This window comes from Astatotilapia calliptera, chromosome 11 (genome assembly GCF_900246225.1).
Source record: "Astatotilapia calliptera chromosome 11, fAstCal1.2, whole genome shotgun sequence".
Classification (NCBI taxonomy): Eukaryota; Metazoa; Chordata; class Actinopteri; order Cichliformes; family Cichlidae; genus Astatotilapia; species Astatotilapia calliptera.
The window spans coordinates 36,155,580-36,178,619 of record NC_039312.1 but is presented as its reverse complement, the minus strand read 5'-3'; the positions used below and the strand labels follow the sequence as shown (position 1 = coordinate 36,178,619).

General features: G+C 46.0%; 1 protein-coding gene across 4 annotated transcripts in view; it reads right to left on the bottom strand.

Annotated features, from left to right (window-relative positions):
* The window catches only part of selenbp1 (selenium binding protein 1), an 11,303-nt gene extending 8,077 nt beyond the window's left edge, over nucleotides 1-3,226 (bottom strand). The window contains exons 1-2 of one of the 4 annotated variants that reach the window (XM_026185336.1): nucleotides 2,782-3,226; nucleotides 1,511-1,645 (exon numbers count right to left, since the gene is read on the bottom strand). In XM_026185336.1, coding sequence (XP_026041121.1) covers nucleotides 1,511-1,645; nucleotides 2,782-2,785 — 139 coding nt within the window. In that variant the 5' untranslated portion in view covers nucleotides 2,786-3,226. The remainder of the gene's footprint in view (nucleotides 1-1,510; nucleotides 1,646-2,781) is intronic. The other 3 variants (XM_026185337.1, XM_026185338.1, XM_026185339.1) reach the window with 3 other exon arrangements.
* Nucleotides 3,227-23,040: the final 19,814 nt, after the last annotated feature.

Sequence of the window (23,040 nt, the reverse complement as noted above, 5' to 3'; positions counted from 1 at the left end):
TGTTTTGTTTCCTTTGCAGAAGATCTCGGCGACCACAGGGGGGTGAGGATCCTGGAGGCCCGAGACAAGAGAGGGACGCAGAAAAAACCTAAGCTTACGCAGGGAGTGCTCTCGAGTGGGAGCTGGTGTTTATTACTGGACCAATTGGCTGACATGAGGTTGTCTGATTTGCTGAGCGAGGACACAATGTATTGCGACCTCTGGTGTTCCAGAGGTCGAGAGAGGGAGTGTGGAGCAGGGAAATGATTTTACTGCTATTGGTAAATAATCATCATCATTACCATTGCATTAATAATAGAATCTGCAGCATTGATATTGTATTCAGAGGTTTAAACAGTGTGTGTGTCTTTTAGAAAGACTAAGTTGCAGGCTGACAGGAAGTTGCAGAGAGTTTGCAGAAGGGAAAGCAGAGTCTAAGTTATTCTGAGCAGGCTAGACGAGGCTATTTGAATTACTAGGTTATTCAAATTGTCTGTTATACTTTTATATTCTTTTATTAAGCTCTTAGTAGAGGTTCTTGATTAAAACATTTATTCAACATAGTACATGTAGTTTCAGTTAGGTTATTACACATAAGGATGAGCCTCTGGTCTGGTAAAAGGTCAGAAGTGCAACGGGTGAATTGAGAGAACATTTGAGGACGATACACACACACTCAGTTAGAGAATCATTTATAGGTGGAAGTTTAATCATGTTTTGCTTGGGGTTGCAAAAAGAGCAGTTTGTCGCAGAACTGCTGCTGAGGTGTCAAGATGACAAGAGAGCATCCGGCAGTGACAGGAAGCACCGGCCATGAAGATAGAAGACAACGTTCCTTTAAACCGTGTTAAAAGTCATTGTGGTTTTGATCTGACGTGTGTATATATTCTGTCTGTGACGTATGAAGGGGCGTCATTAATTCAAACCCTGATGCTATAAAAGTCTGTGTATGCTTTGATTAAGTCGAAGATCAAGTGCTGTCTGCGTACAGTGGTCTTCCCACGAGTGTATTCATTAAAATCAATTGTTTGACCAAGATCTTCTGGACCTGGTTGTTTGTACTCTCCTTCCTCAATTATGTGAACCTTAACAATCTCAGCCAAACATCTGGATCTCCAGCCTGCAGGAAAGGTCCACAGCTGGGCCAAACCAGTGCAGAGCCGGAAGCAGACCTCCACCCAACCAGGCGCCAGGGCTCTGGTTCTGGACCGAGTTATCTGCTGAGCGACCTCTGACCCCTGATATCCTGCTTAAGTTTAACAGGTCAGAGTGATTCGGGCTGCTGTGATGTCTTCAAAAGTGCTACCTGTTACTTTTTCAGAAAGCTCAACACCGAGCGTCAGGGTGGGCGTGTCATTGTTGGCCCTTTAGGCCCGCCCACAATGCAGCGTCAGCCCCGACTAGGTCTCACTTCAAAACAGAAACAGAACAAAGAAGCCTGTGACCTCAGCACAGGTCATGTGACACAAGCAGCAGGTTCCCCCTTTGTTTTACCTGCTGGCTAAAAGACACACGCAGCTGATGGGCTCACCCTTCATGGCGTCCAGCGGGCTGCGGTATCCCGGTCCACATCCTGAGCAGCTTGCTGAAAAGTACCAAAGGTCAAAGGTCGTTAAATCCCGTTGTGTGCGTTTCCAGGCAGCTGCACATGAAGAGGATCTCACTGCTGACACAACATCAAGACCTTCAGTCTGTGTGGATCATTTTATTTCACTCACTGCTCGTCTGTTTATGACGTGTTTATCTGCGATGGTTACCGCGGGCGACGCTCTGCGTTCCTGCTGTTAATGTTTGACCCTCATTTTAGCGAGCTTTACGTGTTGCGTAAATAAAGTTTACGCACACAGACACACACACACACACACAAGCACACACAAACACACACGCACAGACACACCTGCCTGCAGTTTAAAGGAGCAGCTGCTGTTTTCTTGCTGGTAATCAATATTCGATAATCAGGAGACTCTCTGAAGAAGTGTGCTGCTGCTTTTCAGCTTTTTCCTTTTAAACAAATTTAAAGTGAAACAACACAAAACACTGCAAACCACAACACAATAAAATATGGAGAGAAAAAAAAGGGGGGGGGGGGGGAGAACGCCCAGATCTTTAATTAAGGGAAAGGTTGTCATTTAGAAATATTAATATCACACTCAACTGACTGCATTTTATCTTCCCATTGCACTGATGGGTGGACAGTTGTTAGGTGCCTGTGCATGTTGTTTGTGGAGCCGGCTCTATATGATATCCTTTTCTTGTAGACTCTACACTCTGCCTTTGTTTTGTCATAAGATTGAAATGGTTCCAGACTTTGCTTCTTTTCTTGGTGTCACTCATTTTCTTTACTGCACCTTTCCAATGTAAGGGTGTTGTCTCTTGTTGCTCCCGGCTCTCTTTCTTTCCCTCTCCCTCCTGCTCTTGTTGTGTGCTACTGCTGTTGCGAGTGTAACTACCGCCCCGCCCCCTCAAACGCAGGGCTCTGTTTGCCGTCTCTGCTCAGCGCAAACACAAGGGACTTGCAGCGTGAAGCGAAAAAAAGTGAAAGAGAGGGCAAGAGAAAGAAAAAAACCCCAAAAAACCCACGGAGCCGGCTTGCATCGTTCACTTCAAAGACCTGGCTCTAAGAGCCATTTCGTTCGCGACCGACCCATCACTAATCAGAGACTCCTTGTCTTCTTAAAAACACAACACAACGCAGAGTCAAGGAGTCTGTTTGGGCCGAACTGTTGCAGCGGGACGAAGCAGAAACCGGTTACACCTGCTCCTCCTGGGGGGATACTAGGAGAAGGAGAAAAGTGGACTCACCCATGTCTGAGCTCCAGTTTGATGTGATCCAGCAGGTCTGGACTCCCTCAGACCAGACCCGCTGTAAAAACACAGGAGGCGGAGTCTCCCTGCTTGACTGTCACAAAAGAGCCAGTCAGAGTGCAGCAGTGGGGGCCTCTAACACACATTAACCCTGAACAGCCCAGAAACACTCTGAGCTTCCAGCTGTTTCCCAGGCAACCACAGCGCCGTCCGAGCTGCATGCATCGCTGCAGCACTGTGCAAAAAGCCATCATTCTTATTGTTATTAGAATTATAATAAGACTTCCAGCTTCAATTCAAGGCTCTAAAGTTTTCTATGAGACGCTTGTGACAGATTTTTATAAACAGTCACACAACTGACTGCAGAACAGGTGAGGTCTGCTCTTCATCACAGATGAAGCAGGTAACAGACCTGGAGCTGATTCAAAGCACTGAAGTAGGTCTGAGACCTGAACACGACAGAATCTTTCCCGTGGTGGGAAAAACATCTTCACAGCCTCTAAAACAGTCAGAAACGAAGCTATAGCCAAATTAGGAAACAATAAATCACCAGGAGCAGATGGATATGCTGGAGAGTATTATAATATATTCGTGAACGAACTTACTCCCATATTATGCAAAGTATATAACTATGCTCTAACTTCAGGAGATATCCCAAAGTCATGGTCAGAAGCAATTATTACAGTTCTACATAAAGAAGGAAAAGACCCCATAAATTGTACAAATTATCAACCAATAAGTCTCCTGTGTGTGGACTACAAAATTTTAACATCCATACTAGCCACTAGAATCTAAAACTATATAAAGAAATTAGTGAAAAGTGATCAGACTGGATTCATTAGAGGAAGGCCCTAAGTCTACAGTCAATAGCAGAAAGAGATGAAATGCCATCAATGTTCTTTAGTCTGGATGCAGAAAAGGCGTTCGATCAAGTGGACTGGATATTCCTTCAACAAACATTGATAACGATGGGATTTGGAGAAACATTTGTTACATGGATCAACTCACCATATAAAGAGCCTAGGTCAAAGGTCAGGGTTAACGGATGCTGTTCTGATCTATTCAAGATAGAAAGGGGTGTGATACAGGGGGACTCACTGTCACCCATCCTCTTTGCGATTAGTATAGAACCCTTGGCTGAAGCCATACGTTGCAGTGCGCAAATCCAAGGAACGGAGGATGAAGGAGGAATAGGATAGCTCTTTTTGCTGATGATACTTTACTTTTTATTAAAAACCCACTTCTTTCCATCCCAGCACTTATGGAGTGCCTACACAGGTATGGGTCAATCTCAGGATATAAGATTAATGAAAATAAATCAGAGGCAATGATGATATCTGGAGAATGGCCTATGCAATTAAAATGAAAGGGTTTCCTTTTGCTGGCCTAGACAGGGATTCAGATACCTGAGAATTACACTTACAGGAAAACCTAAGCAACTATATGAAACTAATTATAACAAACTCCTTGGACAAATAAAGAAAGATATATCACGATGGGACATTCTACCCCTGTCTTTATTAGGACGGGTCAAAGTGGTGAAGATGAATCTCTTACCCTGACTTTTGTTTTTATTTCAATCATTGCTGGTAAGACTTCCGGCGTCTACTTTCAGTATGTTAAATAAACAAATTTCCACATTCATTTGGCAAAAAAAAGAGACCCAGAATACGACTTAAAACTTTGCTGACCTCAAAAGAAAAGGGGGGACTGGGACTGCCAAATTTTAAATACTATTCCTGGGCAGCACAGCTAAACGCAGAGGTGGCGTGGATAAAAAATGACCAGGAAACTGGATGGATTCAGATAGAACAAAGCACAGCTAAGAATGTACCCTTATTAACATTACCCTTCATTGATGCAAAATTAATCAAAAACTTAAAAATAGAGAATGATTGGATAAAACATACCCTGAAGGTGTGGCCAGCGATAAGGAAAACATTGGGGGGCCAGTGAGAGGCAATATAGAATTCTTGCCTTCCGTGTGGGACAGTGGCTTTAGTAGATGGACCAATGCAGGCCTTTACACAATAAATCAGTTATTTAATGGAACAGAGCTCAAATCATTTAGCCAGCTCCAAGAACAATTCCAACTTCCTCCTAAAGATTTATATAGATACCTTCAGATAAGACATTATATCATAAACCATAAAGAAAGAGACCTGATCAATAAATTTTCTAACAGCATAGAAGAATACTTTATTAACATTATAGAAAAATATCTCCCAACTAAGAAACGTGTCTCTCATATTTACAAAAGGCTTATAAATGAGTGATGCCAAAATACAGGCCATATTAAAGAGAAATGGGAACTAGAACTAAATATTATTATTACTGATAATGTATGGGAAGAGCTGTGTAAACCTTGTCACAAGGGAATAAGTAATCAATTATGGAGAGTTTGACTGGAAGTTTAAAATGAGATTTTTTAATACACCTCTTGTTATCTCCTCATATTGTAAGGAACCCAATGCAGAACTATGTTGGAGAAAATGTGGGGGAATAGGAGAGCATTCACATATCTTTTGGGACTGTCCAATAATTCGAGGTTTCTGGATAAGAATCAAAGAAGAAATAGAGAAAATCCTACAAGTAAATATTCCACTAAACCCAACCATATTTCTCTTGGGAGTTAAACCTAGAGAGATGAAAAATATATTCTGCGGATACTCTTACTAATAGCTAAGAAAATGATAACTGTGAAATGGAAACAAACAAGCTCACCATCCACAACACAATGGAAACAGACTGAAAAGAGTTCCCACAATGGAACGAATGACAGCAAGCTTGAAACTGGAGATGAGGATCTACCAGAGATGGAACTGTGTGGCTAGTAGTGATGGGTTGGTCACGAACGAAATGGCTCTTAGAGCCAGGTCTTTGAAGTGAACGATGCGAGCCGGCTCCGTGGGTTTTTTTTTTTTCTTTCTCTTGCCCTCTCTTTCACTTTTTTTCGCTTCACGCTGCAAGTCCCTTGTGTTTGCGCTGAGCAGAGACGGCAAACAGAGCCCTGCGTTTGCGCCCCTCCCCCCTCTGCTCAGCGATGAGCTGAGGGGGCGGGGCGGTAGTTACACTCGCAACAGCAGTAGCACACAACAAGAGCAGGAGGGAGAGGGAAAGAAAGAGAGCCGGGAGCAACAAGAGACAACACCCTTACATTGGAAAGGTGCAGTAAAGAAAATGAGTGACACCAAGAAAAGAAGCAAAGTCTGGAACCATTTCAATCTTATGACAAAACAAAGGCAGAGTGTAGAGTCTACAAGAAAAGGATATCATATAGAGCCGGCTCCACAAACAACATGCACAGGCACCTAACAACTGTCCACCCATCAGTGCAATGGGAAGATAAAATGCAGTCAGTTGAGTGTGATATTAATATTTCTAAATGACAACCTTTCCCTTAATTAAAGATCTGGGCGTTCTCCCCCCACCCCCCCTTTTTTTTCTCTCCATATTTTATTGTGTTGTGGTTTGCAGTGTTTTGTGTTGTTTCACTTTAAATTTGTTTAAAAGGAAAAAGCCGAAAATTTAAGTAGTTAAAAGTTGAAATGTAAATAGTTGGTTTTTGTATTTTATAATTTATTTATTACATTTTATGTGGAGTCATTAAATAAAAGTATATTTACAGTGGCCCCTAGAGACAAAGCACGTACAAACTCCAAAACACAACGGAAGTGCTCCAGGATGCTAGGGGCCGTGTTGAGCTTTTGTTACCTAGTGGCTACACAAGCCAGCAAGTACCAACAATCGGATTGGGTATGTGGTAGTAACAGGTAAATTAACTTTTTTAAATTATTTGAATGAAAAAATGATATATATATATATATATCCGAATTTCCCAGAGGAACCCACCCGAGGGATTAATAAAGTTCTGTCTTACCTTATATACACACATAAATATTTATATATAAACATATATATAAAGAAAACCAAGTTTTTTTACATTACTAATTCCTTTTGTGCATAATTTTATATTGTTGTCCATAATTAATTAATTAAAGCAACAAAGCAACCTGAAGAGCCGGTTGGGAGCCAAAAGAGCTGGCTCTTTTTAGTGAGCCGAGCCGAAGGAGCCAGTTCTCTAAAAAGAGCCGGAAATCCCATCACTAGAGGCCAGATACTTGGGTGAATGAACAAGAACTCTGGAACATTGTAAATCTCTATAAATCTCGCCTATGACATGTTTTTCTTTCTTTCTTTTTCTTAAATGGTCTTATGTCAGAGAATGTTAATATGTTGCCTGTTTGTTTGGTTGTTTATCACCACAAAAATTACTAAAGAAAATGTTCTAAAAATAAAAGTCAGAAACGGCGTGGAGGACGATCGCAGCTCTACGGCTGAGAGATGGCATCATAGATGGAGATACGGAGTTTACAGCAAGGTGCAAACCTCTGGGTACACTCAGGAAGGACATCTAAAGAGCTGCACAACATCTGAAACTGGGGTGAAGCTGACCTGATCTCATGACTGAGGTCCTTATCAGGAACCTGAAGCTCCCAGGTGGTGGCAGCAGGGTCAAATCTGCTACTGCTCCCTTCCTGACCGTTTAAATTTAAACATGGACGCTCCTCAACACAGTGCAATCAAAGCTCAGTGAGGGCAGACTAACCTGGGGTCATGACCTGTACACTCTGAGCCAACTATACCCTAAAATCTGCCCAAAGCACTCACTTTTGTGAATGCACCTTTGTCTGTGCAGGATACCTCATGTCAGGTGTGGAAATACAGTGTAGAGGTCTAGGGCAGTGACCTGGGTGGGAGCATTTTACAGGGATTCTATTATCTGGGGAAATATTATGCTTATGTTTATATTTCTTTCTTTCTTCTATATTTCACAGCCTTAAGTGGCTAATTACCCCGAATGTACAGAACGTCTGTAATCCTTTTCTTCTCTTTTTGTTTATATGTATTAAAAAGAAAAAACTCTTAATAAAAAATAATAAAAGTGGTGAGAGTTTGTAGATCTGGTGGAGGTGCATCCAAATTGTCGGGCAAAATGACTGAAGGCTCTGAGTCCCATGGAAGTCAGGTGAGCAGACAGAAAGGAAGCTGAAGGAGAGCCGAGTACGTACGGAGAAGATCACATAAATATGGAGGAGCGCGGTTATGAAGCGCTTTGAAAGGAAGGAGCAGGATCTTGAAATTGACCCTTCTTCTTACCTGAGACTGATGAAGGGACCTGCTCGGCCTGAGTCATATCATTGGCATTCACTAAGAGGCGTGACTAACTCACATCTGCTTAACCTGCAGGTTTATTCCAGCACACAGAGCGCCGTGAAGACGAGCGAGATACCTGAGAGTGATGCTCTCAAACCGGAGAGCAGAGAACTGCTTTAAACGGTTTCAGTTCAATCTTCAGTAAATCATCATCGTCCATCTTTATGAGGACCAGGGTGGGGGTATCCCAGCTCCCATTCAACTCAAACACTGTGAGGTAAGAGTGTGTCACAGTAACTTCCTGTTTCATTACGTGCACGTCACTAACAGTATAAGCATTTTAATTTGAAACATCACGGCTGTTTTGGGCTCTGATTGGACGCATTAGCTACTTTAATGAAACTAGACACTGAGCAGCCGTGTGGTCTGTAGCACCATGTGACCCTGGCAGCTGACAGCCAGGGTCACATGGTTTACTCATGGTTTACTCAGATTACACGGAGGCCAATACTGAAACAGCTGGAAGAGATTTTTTGAAGAAAACTTTATTTCCTGTTTTCTTGCTCCTGTACCAGCACTGATTCGCCAGTCCTGAACAGTCACCTGCATTTACAGACTGAACTCACTCGTGATCAGTGTTAGGGAGTAACGGAATACATGTACCGCCGTTACGTATTTAAAATACAAAATATGAGTAACTGTATTCCGTTACAGTTACCGTTTAAAAAGGTGGTATTCAGAATACTTTGTTGAAATAAATGGATTACACTGCGGTACTTTCCTGTTTCATATTGTCGCGGGTCAGGACTGTTTGGGTTTTGTTTGACAGCTACGTTCTGTTGTTCCAGGCGGCAGCGTTACGGTTGCCATGGTTACAGGGCGACGCTCTCTCTCTCTCTGTGTGTTTCCTGGGTGAGAGAGCGCCTTTTCGTTGTTGTTGTTGTTGTGCTAAGCTAACAGGCAGAATGCTACAAGCATAGCTCTAAAGAATGTAGCATCATGGGCAGTGTAGTCCGTGCTGCAGGGAGAATGGACTGCCATACACGTTATGTGTCTGTGAGCGCGAGGAGGGAGAAAAAGGGGAGTGGAAAGGTACGAGTTGTCATCGAGGAAAAACGGGAGCTGGAAGCATGTAAATATAATAATAACCACTGCAGCCAAGAAGAGTGCCTGACGAGCCCAGTTGTAAGTAAGCTATTAAGACCCGACTGTACACCGTGTTCCTGTTTTCCTCCGAAACATTAAGCAGCCTTTCAACGCCTCTCTCTGTCTCTCGCAAGAAAAGTTGAATCACACAACAAAGTAAAGCTATTTTTCGGCTACGAGCCGACAGGGACCCCGCCGTATTAGTCAGAGGTCCCTTTACTACAGTTCGGAGTCGCGGACCTTCAGTAACAGTAATAAATCACACAGCAATAGTACATTCACGTTGTTGTAAAAAGCACGATAATATATTAAGTAATCCAAAGTATTCAGCATACGTTACTGTCATTGAGTAACGTAACGGAATACGTTACAGAATACATTTTGGGGCATGTATTCTGTATTCTGTAATGGAATACATTTTAAAAGTAACCTTCCCAACACTGCTCGTGATGCATTTGACTTTTCATTTTATCTGCAAGCATTTAATCATTTATTTTAGCTGAATATTGTTGCTGAACATTTTCTGAACTTTCTGTCCTTAAAGGCCATTTTTTCCTTTACTTGTGTAGCTCTGCAATAACTTGCACTAAAGGTGTTTGAATAACAATAAAGTTTGATTATTGATCACAATTTATTCAGAGCTTTGAGGGAAAAGTGTCTCTGAGTGACTTGTTATGAAAGCGTCCTCCTGCATTGTCATTGTCACTCAGACTCTGAACCCGCTGGTCGGTTTGGTTTAGTTTCAGCAGCTCGTCAAGCCAACAGCAGGTAAACCTGATAAGATAAAAGTCACATGGCGCTCTGCTGATTTGTGCAGAGTCACCGTCAGGCACAACATAAAGTTGTTTTCTGAGAGTTATAGAGACGGACTCAGAGGTAGAGATTCTAGTTTTATTAATGAGGAACATTATCTAAAGTCTGTACAGCAGCACCAAAACATCATCAGCTTCACGAGGAGTCATAATCAGATGGACACTTCCTGGCCACAAGATCCAGACTAGCCAATCGGCTTCCAGGACTCCATTGTTCATCAGAAGAGAACCAGCATTCGCCTTGCGTTTTTTGCTTTAGGGTTGACGTGATCGCCTGAGTGGGATTACTGCGACCACCCATGATCATACCCAAACTCCACTCATGCTCTGAACACGGGTGGAGTTTTTGGTATGATATGATGCCATCGAGGCGGAGGTCCACCTCTGCTCACTTTAATGACTGAACCGTTTGATCACATTAGAAAACACGCTCACTTTCTGCACGCGGTGATGAATCTGCACCTCCACACGATGTTTTCACCTGCGGTCGTTTTTTGTGACCGTTTCGGTTTGTTAGCACATTTCCGTGTCAGTTTTCCCGGAGGATCACATTGGCCGAACGAGTCGACCTGGACGCAGGAACTTCTGGAGAGGTTTTTAACTATTTATGAAACAGACCTAACTATGAGAGCAGATGGAGATGGATCCTGATTGGCTGGTCTGGAAACAAATCTTACTGTAAATACAAAAACATAATATGAGCGGTGACTCGGCCACTCCACGATCCCTTTCTGTGTAAAACTCCAACATGTCTGTCAGAAAAGCACCTTCAAGGTTCATTTATTACCAAAAATAACAAACGAAGCAAAAATGTTCCCATCTGTCCGCATGGTTCACACGAACGGGGTGCAGTTCCCCTGTCGTCGACTAGATGGTGCTCGAATAAAAGAAACTGAGAACGCAACGATCAAGGAGCCGTTTCCACCGTTGTACCCCGGTTCGCCCCCAAACCCCCAGTGCCTGTAACGTTAGCACACAGCTGCAGTTGCTTACAGTCGATACCTTGACAGGTGTGCCCTCACCAACAGAAGGTTCCGCCCCCAGACCGTCCCCCTGTAGTGTTAAGAGATGGTGCAAAGTCAAGCTTGTGGACCTCCACCTAGTTCAGCTTTCCTCCTTCCTGCTGCCCTCTTCGCCGTTGGCCTCGGCCCGGCTCTTCACTGTTATCTTCCACTCGTCCCCAACCTCCTCGCCAATCACTATCCTGGTCTCTCTTCTCTCCTTGCTTACCTCCTTCCTATCCTCTTCTGTCTCCTTGCCCTCTTCTTCACTGTCCTCCTCAATTGTTTTAACCTCCTGTTTCTCCTCACTGTTCTTCCCGTCTTCCTCCTCATCTTCCACCATCTCCTCCTCTGTCCTACCTTTCTCCTTAGCTTCCTTCCCTTCCTCCTCCATCTGCTCTCTTTGTTCTGACTCCTTCCTCGTCTCTTCCCTGTCCTCTTTCTCTTTCTTCTCTTCATCTTTTTTGTCCTCCTGATTCTCTTCTGATGTCTCTTCTTTCACAGCTTGTTCCTCCTCCTCTGAGTCCTCTTCATCCTCCAGTTCCAGCAGATCTGGAGACTCTGTCTCTGAAGCTTCAGCACCAAGCAGGATCTCAGTCAGCATCGTCAGTAGCTCGGACTGAATCCCGCCTCTTTTATCAGCTGTTGTTCTGTTGTCCAATTCCACGTTCTCCTCTTTGGGCCCCACCAGGAGACCCGTCAGGTCAAACGACTTCTTCCAAAGCTGTGGGACTTTATTCAGGTGTGTCAGAGCCTCGACCAACCAGTCAAATAACACCTGACCCACATTTGCTTGGAGGGACTGGGGTGATGTCTCCTTGATCTCCACTGGATTCCTGGCAGTGAACTCTGACCAGCGTGACAGCAGGAAGCGCTGCAGCACCGGCTTCATGCAGATCTCCAGCGGCTGCAGACAGAAGGAGCACCCACTAGGGATGACCACTGGCAGAGTCCCTGAGCTGCTGATGGAGGTGAGGAAATGATCACCCAGGTGCTCCCGATGCCGGTCCAGGACCAGCATTGACTTACTATGCTGAGCCGGGCCGGTGCGCAGCCACACCTTATTAATCCAGAGGTCCAACGCTTCCTCGACCGACAGCCCTTCTGGAATAGCCTCCAGCAAAATGAACTCTGGCAGGTCTCTTTCATTGAGCTTCCTGTTTCCCAGCACCAGAGCAGGTAGCATGGTGCCGTCAGCCAGCACCGTCAGGTACACGGTGAGCAGAGGCAAAGACCCTGTGAATTCCAAGGCCTCTGAGCGGCGAGACTTCTCCTGAACCAATCTCAAGTCCACAAAGATGCAAAGCTCATCCATCGCGGCAACGGTGCTCTTTGTCAGCTTGTGGGCCTGGATGATCTTCTGGGTAAACTCCTTGAAGGTCTTTACTTTGGCTTCCAGAAAACGCGGCAGGATGCGATCCAGTGTCGCAGCCCTGCCAGAACTCTGCACACCAAGTCGGTGCTCCAGCATGAAGTTCACCGCCCAGTCGTAAGAGATGCGGAAGGAGACACTAAAACCTCCTTTCTTCTTGAGGGTGGAAGCTTTGTGGAAGAGGTTGCTCTCTGTGATAGGAAGCTGCTGTTCACGCATGGATAGCACCCAGGCCACCATACGATCCGCACCATTGGTTTGGACCTTCTGCTCCTGCTCTTTTTCCTTTAGACGCTTCCGGGCCTCTTTCAGCCAGGATCGGATAAGCGGAGCCTCTGTTGCAAAGACGCGAGAGGCCTGGCGGAGTCCATCACAGAGAGCAAACAGGGCAATCCTCAGCTGACGGGCGGTCAGGAAATCCTCACGCTCTTTAGAGGCAGGTGCAATGGCCGGTGGTTGGGCATGGCCGTTTGCTGTTGATGGCATATGGAACTCTGGATCTTTGATAAAGTCTTCCTTAACCTCTTCAGTTTCTTCAGCGTCATCCAGGTCGTCCAGTCTCTCATCATCAGAAAAGTCCAGGTCCTCCACAGGGCCCATCGTCTCGTCCACGCTGTCCAAAACCTCATCCACCTCAATCGCTCCACTGCAGCAAAGACAAACTTTTATTAGTAGTTCACATCAAATAATCAAACATTTAACTGTGTGGATCAACACATACCTTATTCTGTCTTTGAGAAACCCAACTTTGATTGATCCTGTAAAAAACAAACAAAACAGCTCTTTGAAATTCAGAGCAATAAAACAGCTCCTTTCAGAGTTACCGAGTGAAATACTGACCTTTGTTTAGAGACGACAAGCCGTGATATTCCCAGAAGCAGCTTGGCTGTTTGCACAGGTTGGCTTTGCAGACGATGCAGCCATACACGCTCTCGTGGCGGATGTTCTTCAAGTTGCAGTTCTTGCACCTCTTGGACACATTACTGATCTTCGTCATCCTGTGCCTTTGTTTGACTGGCTCCTCTGCAACCTCGTTCCTTGTCACGCGCGACGTTGCAATCTCCATTGTCTCGAAGTATTTCTGGGCACACTTGGCGAGCTGATTGCCCAAGCGCTTGCGGAAATTTACCTGAGTAAAAAGACCATCCTGTACCCAGGCGGGAGGGTTCTCTTTGCGGCTCTCACGCAGCACAATGAAGGCGTTGACGATGCTCAGGTTGATCAGGAACCAGAAAAGGCTGCGCCAATGACGGTCCTGAGGGACCCCTCCCAGCGGGTTGCACGCCAGCAGCTGCTTGCAGATGTCGACACCCCGCATGTTCTCCTGCAACAAGCGGAAGGCCATGGGGCGGTCAATGGGGTCCAGTCCACCTACCTTGGTTTGAGACCTTCTCCAAACAGTATCTGGCTCATTTGGAGTTGCATTTGTTGATAGACACCCCATTTCCTTGGTATCCCTCCAGCGAGTGGCTAGCAGGGGGCCAAACTGTCTTTGTAGGAAGTCCCCTGGTTTCTCTAGCTCGCCCTCCTCCCACAGCTCCCTGGGTAGGATGGAGCTGGGAGGAGGGAAGGAGCTGGAGGCATAAATGCCCTGATCCAGAAGCTTCTGCATAAGTGGAACAGACGTGAGCGAGTTAGCAAGGTAGAGCTGGTGGTGTTTTCCCTCCAGACCGTTCACCAGTTCCGGCACTACGGTGAAGCCTGGATCCTGACCCGACTTAACCCCCATCTGTATGAAGAGACGGTGGCAGTAACCAGACTTTGAGTCACAGAGCAGCCAGACCTGAGGTTGAGTCTTCGGGTTCCCTTTGGTTTGGCTGCTGCCCTCTTCCAGGCTGGGCAGCAGCGCCCTGTCGATGGTTAGGCAGCAGTTTGGCCGGTAGGCATTCCACATGGCTTTGCTCAGGATTTCCAGCATCGGCCTGAAGATGTGTATCGAATCGCTGGGATTGCTGGTGCCACGGTACTCGTCTGTGGTGAAGCTGCCCATGCGGATGTTAGTGGCGATCTGCTTGAAGCGTTTAAAGCTCATTGCTCGATAGAAAGTGTAGCTGTTGTCATAGTGACTCCAGGACCAGTAGTGCGACGGGTCGGGAAGGTTTTGGATGCCCATCAGAATAACCAGGCCGATGAAACCTTTGATCTCGTGGGTGGTGACAGGAATCCAGTCAAGGCAGGTGTTGCTGAGGAAACGGCAAGTTTTGGCGTGGGCATTGGTCTCATTGGTGATCAGCTCAATGAGTGCTGCCGGGAAGACCAGGCTGAAGTAGTCGATGGCGTCGCTGCTCTTGGACAGGAAGTGGTGAGGGCCGCTGTTCTGCGTGAAGGGGCGGATGGAAGAGTAGGCATCATTAACCCCTGCTGGTTGTTTCCAACCATCTGCTGACTTCCAGGAGGGGTCAGGAAAGTCCTTGTTCTGATCTAGATCCCTTCCTTTTGAAGATTGTGGCTCCTCACTGTGGCAGAACTGGATGTCCGGTTCAACATAGGCTGGAACAAAACACAAAAAGAGGCTGGATCAACTCTACATTTCAGCAGCTTAACAATCTGATTCTTTGGAATTAACCTAGCCACACCGACCTGACACAGGTTCGGAGACGTCCTGTCTTTAAAAGAGAAGTCTGAAATCTAGAGCTAATAAAACTCTCATCACATTTAAGTGACATCTTTATACCATTGTACGTGCGTCAGCAGGTTGGCCGAGACGCCGCCATCACTAAAAAAAAAAAAAAAAAATTCAGCTAGCATCTATATCACAATCCTGACATCAGCATGACCTAGGCTATTTCTGAGTATGCACACTTGTGTATACTTGATAGCTGACAGGGTGATTGAGGCTCACTAGAGTCGGCAAGAACAGCGAACTCCTCGCACATTGTTTTCAAAGCCCCCCGCTGACTTTTGCTGCTCAGGTTAAACATGATGCCGGGGCGATCGTGGCTCAAGAGTTGGGAGTTCGCCTTGTAATCGGAAGGTTGCCGGTTCGAGCCCCAGCTCAGACAGTCTTGGTGGTTGTGTCCTTGGGCAAGACACTTCACCCGTTGCCTACTGGTGGTGGTCAGAGGGCCCGGTGGCGCCAGTGTCCGGCAGCCTCGCCTCTGTCAGTGCGCCCCAGGGTGGCTGTGGCTACAATGTAGCTTCCATCACCAGTGTGTGAATGTGTGTGTGAATGGGTGTGTAAAGCACTATACAAATACAGGCCATTTCCCCAAATGATATATAAGTTACTTAGATAAATGTTAATGTTAGTTTCATTTCAATGTTGTATTTGTTCCTGAGTAAATCGGTTTGGCTGAGATTAAAGTTCAGCTTCATAACTGCACAGTTTTATTTAAATTTAAAGCCTTACTCTGAGAGCTGTCAGTATGAATTTCACCCGTCATATCCCCTGATGTAAAATGTGCTGTTCTTATTTAAACAGCTGACTCTGAATTAAATCTAATATTAAAAAGATTTTAATTCAGGAGGAAACATTTTCACCGGGAACAAAAGCAGTGTGTTAATACGTGGAGATCCTGAAGGATCCGACAATGATCAGATTATATTTGAAATATTTGTTCAGTTCTCTTCCGAATTACTGCAGCTGTCGGCTGTAAGCTTTGAGTGATTACTAAAATTTTCTAACATCTCTCCTGTTTCTACTAAGAGAGATGAAGCGTGTGTTTCTGTCATGTAGTGATTGTGTTTAACTGTATGAAGGTTATGAGACATGAAACCGATCATATGTAAAAGCAAATTTTGCCAAATTGCTTATCTGGAGCTGTGATGTCATCACCTACACTGTTGTTCCAATTGTAGAACGATCGCGCTGCGTTATCGGGAAGACCGCCAGATTCCCGTGTGAACTTATGAAATATGGACTAGCAAGAACGTGAGTGCAGACTTGCGTACTTGAGTGTTGAGAAACAGCACTAATCTCTGCCTGTTCTGCTGCTCACTGCTGAAAAACACTTAATCACAGCAAGATTATTCCCTGATAACTGCAACTGCATGCTTCCTCTGTGAACCAGTTTAACATTAGAGTCTCCACAGCTGCTACAGAGTAGAACCTGGGTCAAACAGTTAAACGCTTTGGAGTAAATTAAGTGAAATCTTATTTTAATTAAAAAACATTTAAAAGGTTAAACATACACGTGCATCAAGAAAACATGCATGAATGGGAGCAGCAGCTCCGTGTTGTTCAGGAAGTCAGAGGCAGAGTGGGGAGAGTGGGGAGAGTGGGGACGTTTAATCAACCGGAGGAGCAGAAACCATCTACCAACCAAGGAATCAAAAATCCAGGCTTTGTATTTCCCAGCTGAATCACTTCTCATAACTTCCTGAAACGGAGAAAAATCCAGATGTTCTGGCTCCGCTGTGCAGACAAAAGCCTGTACACTAGTCTTCATACAGGAGAAGCTGCGAGGCCGAGGTTAGTTTGTTCACTCCAAAACTTTCACCCTGACGTGACTGACGTTTAGAGCAGAATGCAAAGAACGGGACTGGAGCCTTCAGACTGAGCGACACAGCTGAGGCTCCAGGAAGTGCCCAAGTAAACATTTACAGCTCAGGCAGCCGAGAGCCAGAGGACAGATCTTTAACACTGCTTCAAGGTTGGATGAGTGGACAAGCCTGGAATTTTCCATGTTGCATCTACAAACTTTAAACAGCGATTGTTAGGCTGAGTAAACCTCGACCCCTCCCCCGTTGTTCCCCCGGTTGCAGAGACTGGAAACCTTCCAGTTCTTTGCCGTCACAGCGATGGATCAATTCCAGGCTCCCCACCAGGAAAAGTGTGATTTAAGAGGAAAACAGAGAGACCTCTGTGAACGCCAAGAACCCGTCGACCTTTCAGCTTCAGAGACGTCAGCTGATTTCCCCCCGAACAGCAGTTTCATCAGCTCCACTTTATCCTCATCGGGGTGTTTGTGCTACTCTGCAGCAGCTGTGGAGACGCTAACGTTGCACCATGAAGAAACCTCTGCTTGACACTTTATTAGCTACACAAGTGTACATGCACACACTACATGGTGTGTGGCTGTTGTGTGGCTGTTATGTACATGTGTACACATTGTGTGCGTGCTGTACCCACTGAGCTGCCCTTTGTTTTAAACGAGCAGCTGAACGCAGCCTGTTTGGGTGTAGCAGCGATTGTTGCTGTAGATTGTGTTGTTATGGGTGTAGTTGTGGTGGTGCGGTCTTACTCCTGATCCTGCAGGTGGTGCTGTGATGCTCCGAGTTCATCAGCAGGTGATTGGCCATCAGGTCAGCTGTCTGAGAACTGAACTCACACCTGAAGCACTGCAGGTGGAACGGGCTGAGCGGTGAGGAAGAGAAGAAGAAAATGAGGAGGCGGAGCTTCATCGGCAGCACGAAGACCAACCTGATCAGATCAATGAGGTTCTCACCATGGAGGAGGCAGCCTGTGCAGGGGGACGGCTTTGTCTTTGGAGCGCGGGACGTGGTGGCTGCAGATAAACGATCGAGCATCCATAAATCCAGATTACTGCACGCACTACTGCTAAATAGGGCCGCCACAAGCGATTACTTTGATAGTCGACTAGTCACCGATTATTTTTGCGATTAGTCGACTAATCAGATCATCATCCATTGGACGTAAAACTACAGCTTATTGCACCAGCAGCATCTGCTCTTATATAACTATCATTAGCTTACAGCTTTAAGTGTTTAAGGTGCTAACTAACAATAAAGACAAGATGATCGTTTATTAAATTTTAATGAAATTTGCAGATTGTTTCGGTGAAGTTTAATAAACTCCTTGCTATCTAAAATATAACAGGACACCGGAGTAAATTCTCGAGCATCTCACACTTCTGATGATCAGCTGTCTGCTTGACGTTTATTCAGCTGTGTAAAAACTATAACTTTAATCTCAGCCAAACCGATTTACTCAGGAACAAATAAAATACTAAAAAAAGCCAACAATAACATTGTTAAGTTATCTAAGTGACTCATATATCATGTTTAACCTGAGTAGCGAAAGACGGCGGTGGGTTTGAAAACGGTTTGCTGGGAGTCCGGTGTTCTCACGGCTCTAGTGACCTAGCCCCCGGCTCGCTATCGAGCTAGTGGGTAACAGACGTCTCCGAAAACGTCGGAGCGCTTTTGAAAATATGCGGTGTCCTGATAAACTGAGCAGATATTTGAGGTTTACACAGCTACATTCTCACCTGAAAATATGTTAAACGTTTATTTTGTGACCCAGAAAGAATAATAAGAGTAATATTAAAACTAACTAGCTGCCGCCATTGTTGGAAACTGAGCTGGGCTGCGCTATGAATTCTGGGACACAGCTGCTTCTTCTTCTTCTTCGGGGTTTAACGGTAGCTGACATCCTTGTACATGCAATGCTGCCATCTTCTGTTTCAGTCCGTTATTACACTCTTAAATCCTGCTACTTATTCCTGCGTCTTTTGTGATCTTACAAAGCTTCAAACGACGCGTCGACTATTAAATCAGTCGTCGACGATTTTGATAGTCGACGTAATCGTGACTAGTCGACTAATCGTGGCAGCCCTACTGCTAAAGAATACTCCTGCAATACTCGGATTACTTACTTGATCATGTGAGCAGCATAGGCCCGGGAGCAGCAGCTGCTGTAGGGGCACAGCAGGCAGTGGACGTGAGTCGGATAGTGGGCGGAGAAATCGGAGGCGTCGGTCCCGCACTCCAAACACACCAACCTGTCGTCATCACCTGACCTCCTGCAGGAGGAGCGGAGAGACACACCTGAATCATGTGACATCAACAACACAAGAGGAGGGGCCCAAAATCGACGTCACCTGTCACCGTCAGCCTCACCTGTTGCCATGGATTCGACGGCTGCCCAGCTTCTTGGTCGGGGACCGCGGTAATTTTGATGCTGTGGGGTTCTTCTGGATCAGAGACCTCTGTGGCTCCATCTTGATCTTGATTGGCTGGATGAGGGAGGCGGGGTTCTGGAGGAGGCGGCTTCCTCCTGATGTCACCAAGGGCCTTATCTTGCCATAGGTCCTGATGGTCACCTGAAGACACATGGACCAGTAATGCCACCTGTCTGGAGCAAGACATTTAAATCAAGACGAAGGCACTGACCTTTGACCCCGGCGGCAGGCCCTCCAGCTGAGGCGGGCGGCGGAAGCTGCGGTGGTTTTCCAGTTTGTGCTGCATCTTGTCTTTGAGGAAAACAAACTGCAGACGACACCTGTTACAGTGGAAGGCCTGGTTTATCTGGGAACAGAGAATTTCAAATTAAAAGACCCATCCACTTCCACTGCAGGAAGTCTACACCTGGTGTTTGTTCATCTACATCTGGTGCGTGTGCTTACCTGGTGTTTGAGCAGGTGCTGCCGGTAGCTGACGGGATTTCTGGTCACTTTCAGACAGAAAATACAGAGCAGGAAGCACGAGTCTCTGTGGAAGCTGGAGAAGTGCTGAAGGACGTCCGAGTAGAAGGACGAGCGATACGAACACACCTGCGAGGTCGTAACACCTGAGGTAAGGATCAGACCTGACCTAGGACGGCCCGTAGGTGGGAAGGGGCGGGTCAGTGGTCACTCACCTGGCAAACGTAAGGCATCTCACCCGGTTTGTGGTTGGACTTCATGTGGTTTAAGAAGAGTGGCTCGCTTTCAAACGCCCACTCACAGATACGACACATACCTGAGAGACAGACAGGTGACAGGTGAGCCCTGAGCCAACGCAGCTCGTCACACATGCAAAAACACAGGCAAGCACTCCGTGTGTGGGTCTTACAGGAGGAGAGGGTGGGGCCGTGCACCTGGTCCTCGTGGCTCTGCAGCTGAGCGTCAGACGAGAACTGACGGTAACAGAACCTGCAGCACTTCCTGTCATCATCGCCGCCGCCATTAATCAGCTCTGAGTGCTGGAGCATGTGCTGCATCAACCTGCACACACACACATTAAACATACAGAGCACCGCATCTGTATCCTGCGTGTGCTCAGGTGCTCACCTCAGGTTATTCTCTGACAGGTGAGAGCAGATCTGGCAGGTGAAGGTGGAGGTTTTGATTCCCAGTGGGAGGGGCTTCCTCAGACTCAGATCACCTTCAAATGTGCCATAATAAAACTCCTCCACGCTCATCACCACACGGGTGGAGTCAGCCGAGTTTGTGCTGACAGTTGAAGGGGCGGAGCGAGCGGCTGTGGGAGCAGGTGACACACACACAAAGGTAAGACGTAACAAATCTGAGCACACACAAGCACTGACAGGTTATTGGTGTACCGCTGCTGATGGGAGTGGCTCTGGTGACGCCATTGGCTGAACCTAAGGGGAGGGCGGGGGACCCAGCCACCTTCAGTGTATTGGCTCCGCCCACTTGGGTCACGTGGAGGTTAACTGAAAAACATGAAACTGGTCAGTTTGAGTCGTCCTAAAAGAAGCTCCTCCCACTCTAGGTGTCACGCTCACCGGGTGCTGGTGTGCTGGTGCGAATCGTCAGCGTGGCGGGCAGCTGCATGGCAGTGAAGGTCGAGCCGGGCTGGGTGGGACCTCCTGAGGGGGCGGGGCCTGACCTTACCGGCGACACGCCCACACTGGGCCGAACCAGCTGACCCAGCGACGGGGCTGTGGACAGGAAACGGCTGATTAGCGATCGGCTGACATCGATCACGGATTTCGTCACCAATTAGATCGACCTACACCGGATGAGCGTGAGCGGCTGCACCGTCTGACCCGGCTGCAGGTTCAGAACCAGAGGAGCGCCGGGGTTCACCACCGTCTGCACCGGGAAACCCTGTACATCCAAACACACGACATCACCATGACACAACGTGGAGACTCAACAGCTTATCTCAGATGTAGTCCCGCCCCCAAATCTGCCCCTGCTTCCTGCTCCTCTCAGACTGGACATCGTCACCGTCTAGAATCTATTCCATTCGATTTGAATCTGGGAAATTTTGCCTATAGAAAGGAAGCTGACACTCGCAAGACTTTATCAAAGGTGTGAGCATCACAGCGAGGCCTTTGTGTCAAAGTAGCTGAAGATAAAACAGAAAAACATGAAGGTGGTTTTTCTGTTCTGGGATTTTATAAAAATAGTCTGCAGTACTTCTGCTTGTGGGGATAGGTTAATTGGATAATCCAAATTGCCATTAGGTGTAAATGTGCGAGTGAATGTGAGTGCGAATGGTTGTCTACGTCTATGTGTGTTGGCCCTGCGACAGACTGGCGACCTGTCCAGGGTGTACTCCGCCTCACGCCCTATGACAGCTGGGATAGGCTCCAGCGCCACACGCAACCCTGAAAAGGATAAGCGGAAGCGAATGGATGGATGGATATTCTGCAGTACATCAAAAACGAAAGAAAACCATTAAAACCCTTTGACTGCCTCACCAAGATAAATACAATGAAAAAATTATTTGTTCATATTTTCTATTCCTTTAGGTCAAGAATGATCACAATCAAAAAAAAAACAAATTTATACACACCTTATAGTTTTTTAAATATTACCCTCTACCAAACGGTTGAGATGTCTCTCTATAGTACAACTACATAAAGTTCTACAGACATAACTAGTAGAAAAAAGTAAAGGTTATACTCATTTTGCAAAACAATAACTACCCAATTTTGTGTTTGACCCACTTTATTGTGGTAGTAAAACATCAAACATTGATGGATTCCATTTCAACAGTGGGCGTCATAATAACAAACCACAAAATGTATAAAACACAAAAATATTGTAAATTTGATCAAAACTTGATCTGCAATTACCGAAAATTCATAAACATACAAATTCACTTTTGACCTGTTGTTAACATAAACTTTTCACTGTAGTGTTGGAACAGCACTAACATTTTTTTTTTATTTTCCAGAAAATTCTGGTGGTATATTATATACCATTGCCATTTTGCACTGAAAAATTTGAGAACACACTGAAACAGTTCTGGCTCTTTTCTTTTGCCGTTCATGCAACTTCACCAGTACCCCTTGATGATTAGATCTTCTGGTGGTACACTGCAAAGCATTCCTGACTGGCATTCAAGCACAAGAAAACATTGCATTTTTGGCATTTCCATCTTGAGACGCCCTTTGGACAGTAATTGCATCGGCCTCGCTTGTCAAAGTGAAGTGGCCAATGCCCAAAGCAGTCATATCGCACATCTGGCTGTGGTTGTGAGGGTCTTGGGGTGTATCGTTTCTTTGGTGGTGGTGGAGAGCTGGATGATGGTTGGCCAACTTTGGATGCTGGCTTGTTGACTTGTTTCAAGCTATGCGCAACTGCCAGGCGGAATCTTTTGAGTGTGATTGGTTTCTGGTTTAGTTGTCCACTTTCCCTCTTGTAGACCAGCCAGGAATTTGCAATGGACAGATCAAGCATGTAACCAAAGAGTGGCAGGTACCATCTTGTAGACTTGGCTGGGGTCTTGTACAGGTGTACCAGCATGTCAGAGAGATCTATCCCTCCCATATGCTCATTGTATGCAGGGATGAGTGATGGGCATGGGATCATAACTTTCACCTTGGACTCTTTGCTCCAGCGTTTGACAGTTGAAAGTGGCATGATCCCAGAAGCATTACTTAGCAGGTTCACACATTTGTTGTCAAACCATTTAACTGCGATCACACCTTCAGCAGACCTGTAGTCAAAAGCTCCACGCCCTCTCTTCATCAGCTCTTTGTCTGTCATCAAAGTGGCTCCACCTGTGCGATTTGGTCGAACAGTGCCAATGCACTTGACACCCAATGAGGTGTTTAGGTGCTGTACCAGTTTAAAACTGGTAAAATAGTTGTCACAGAACACAACAGAAAGCCTTGGCTGTGTTATGG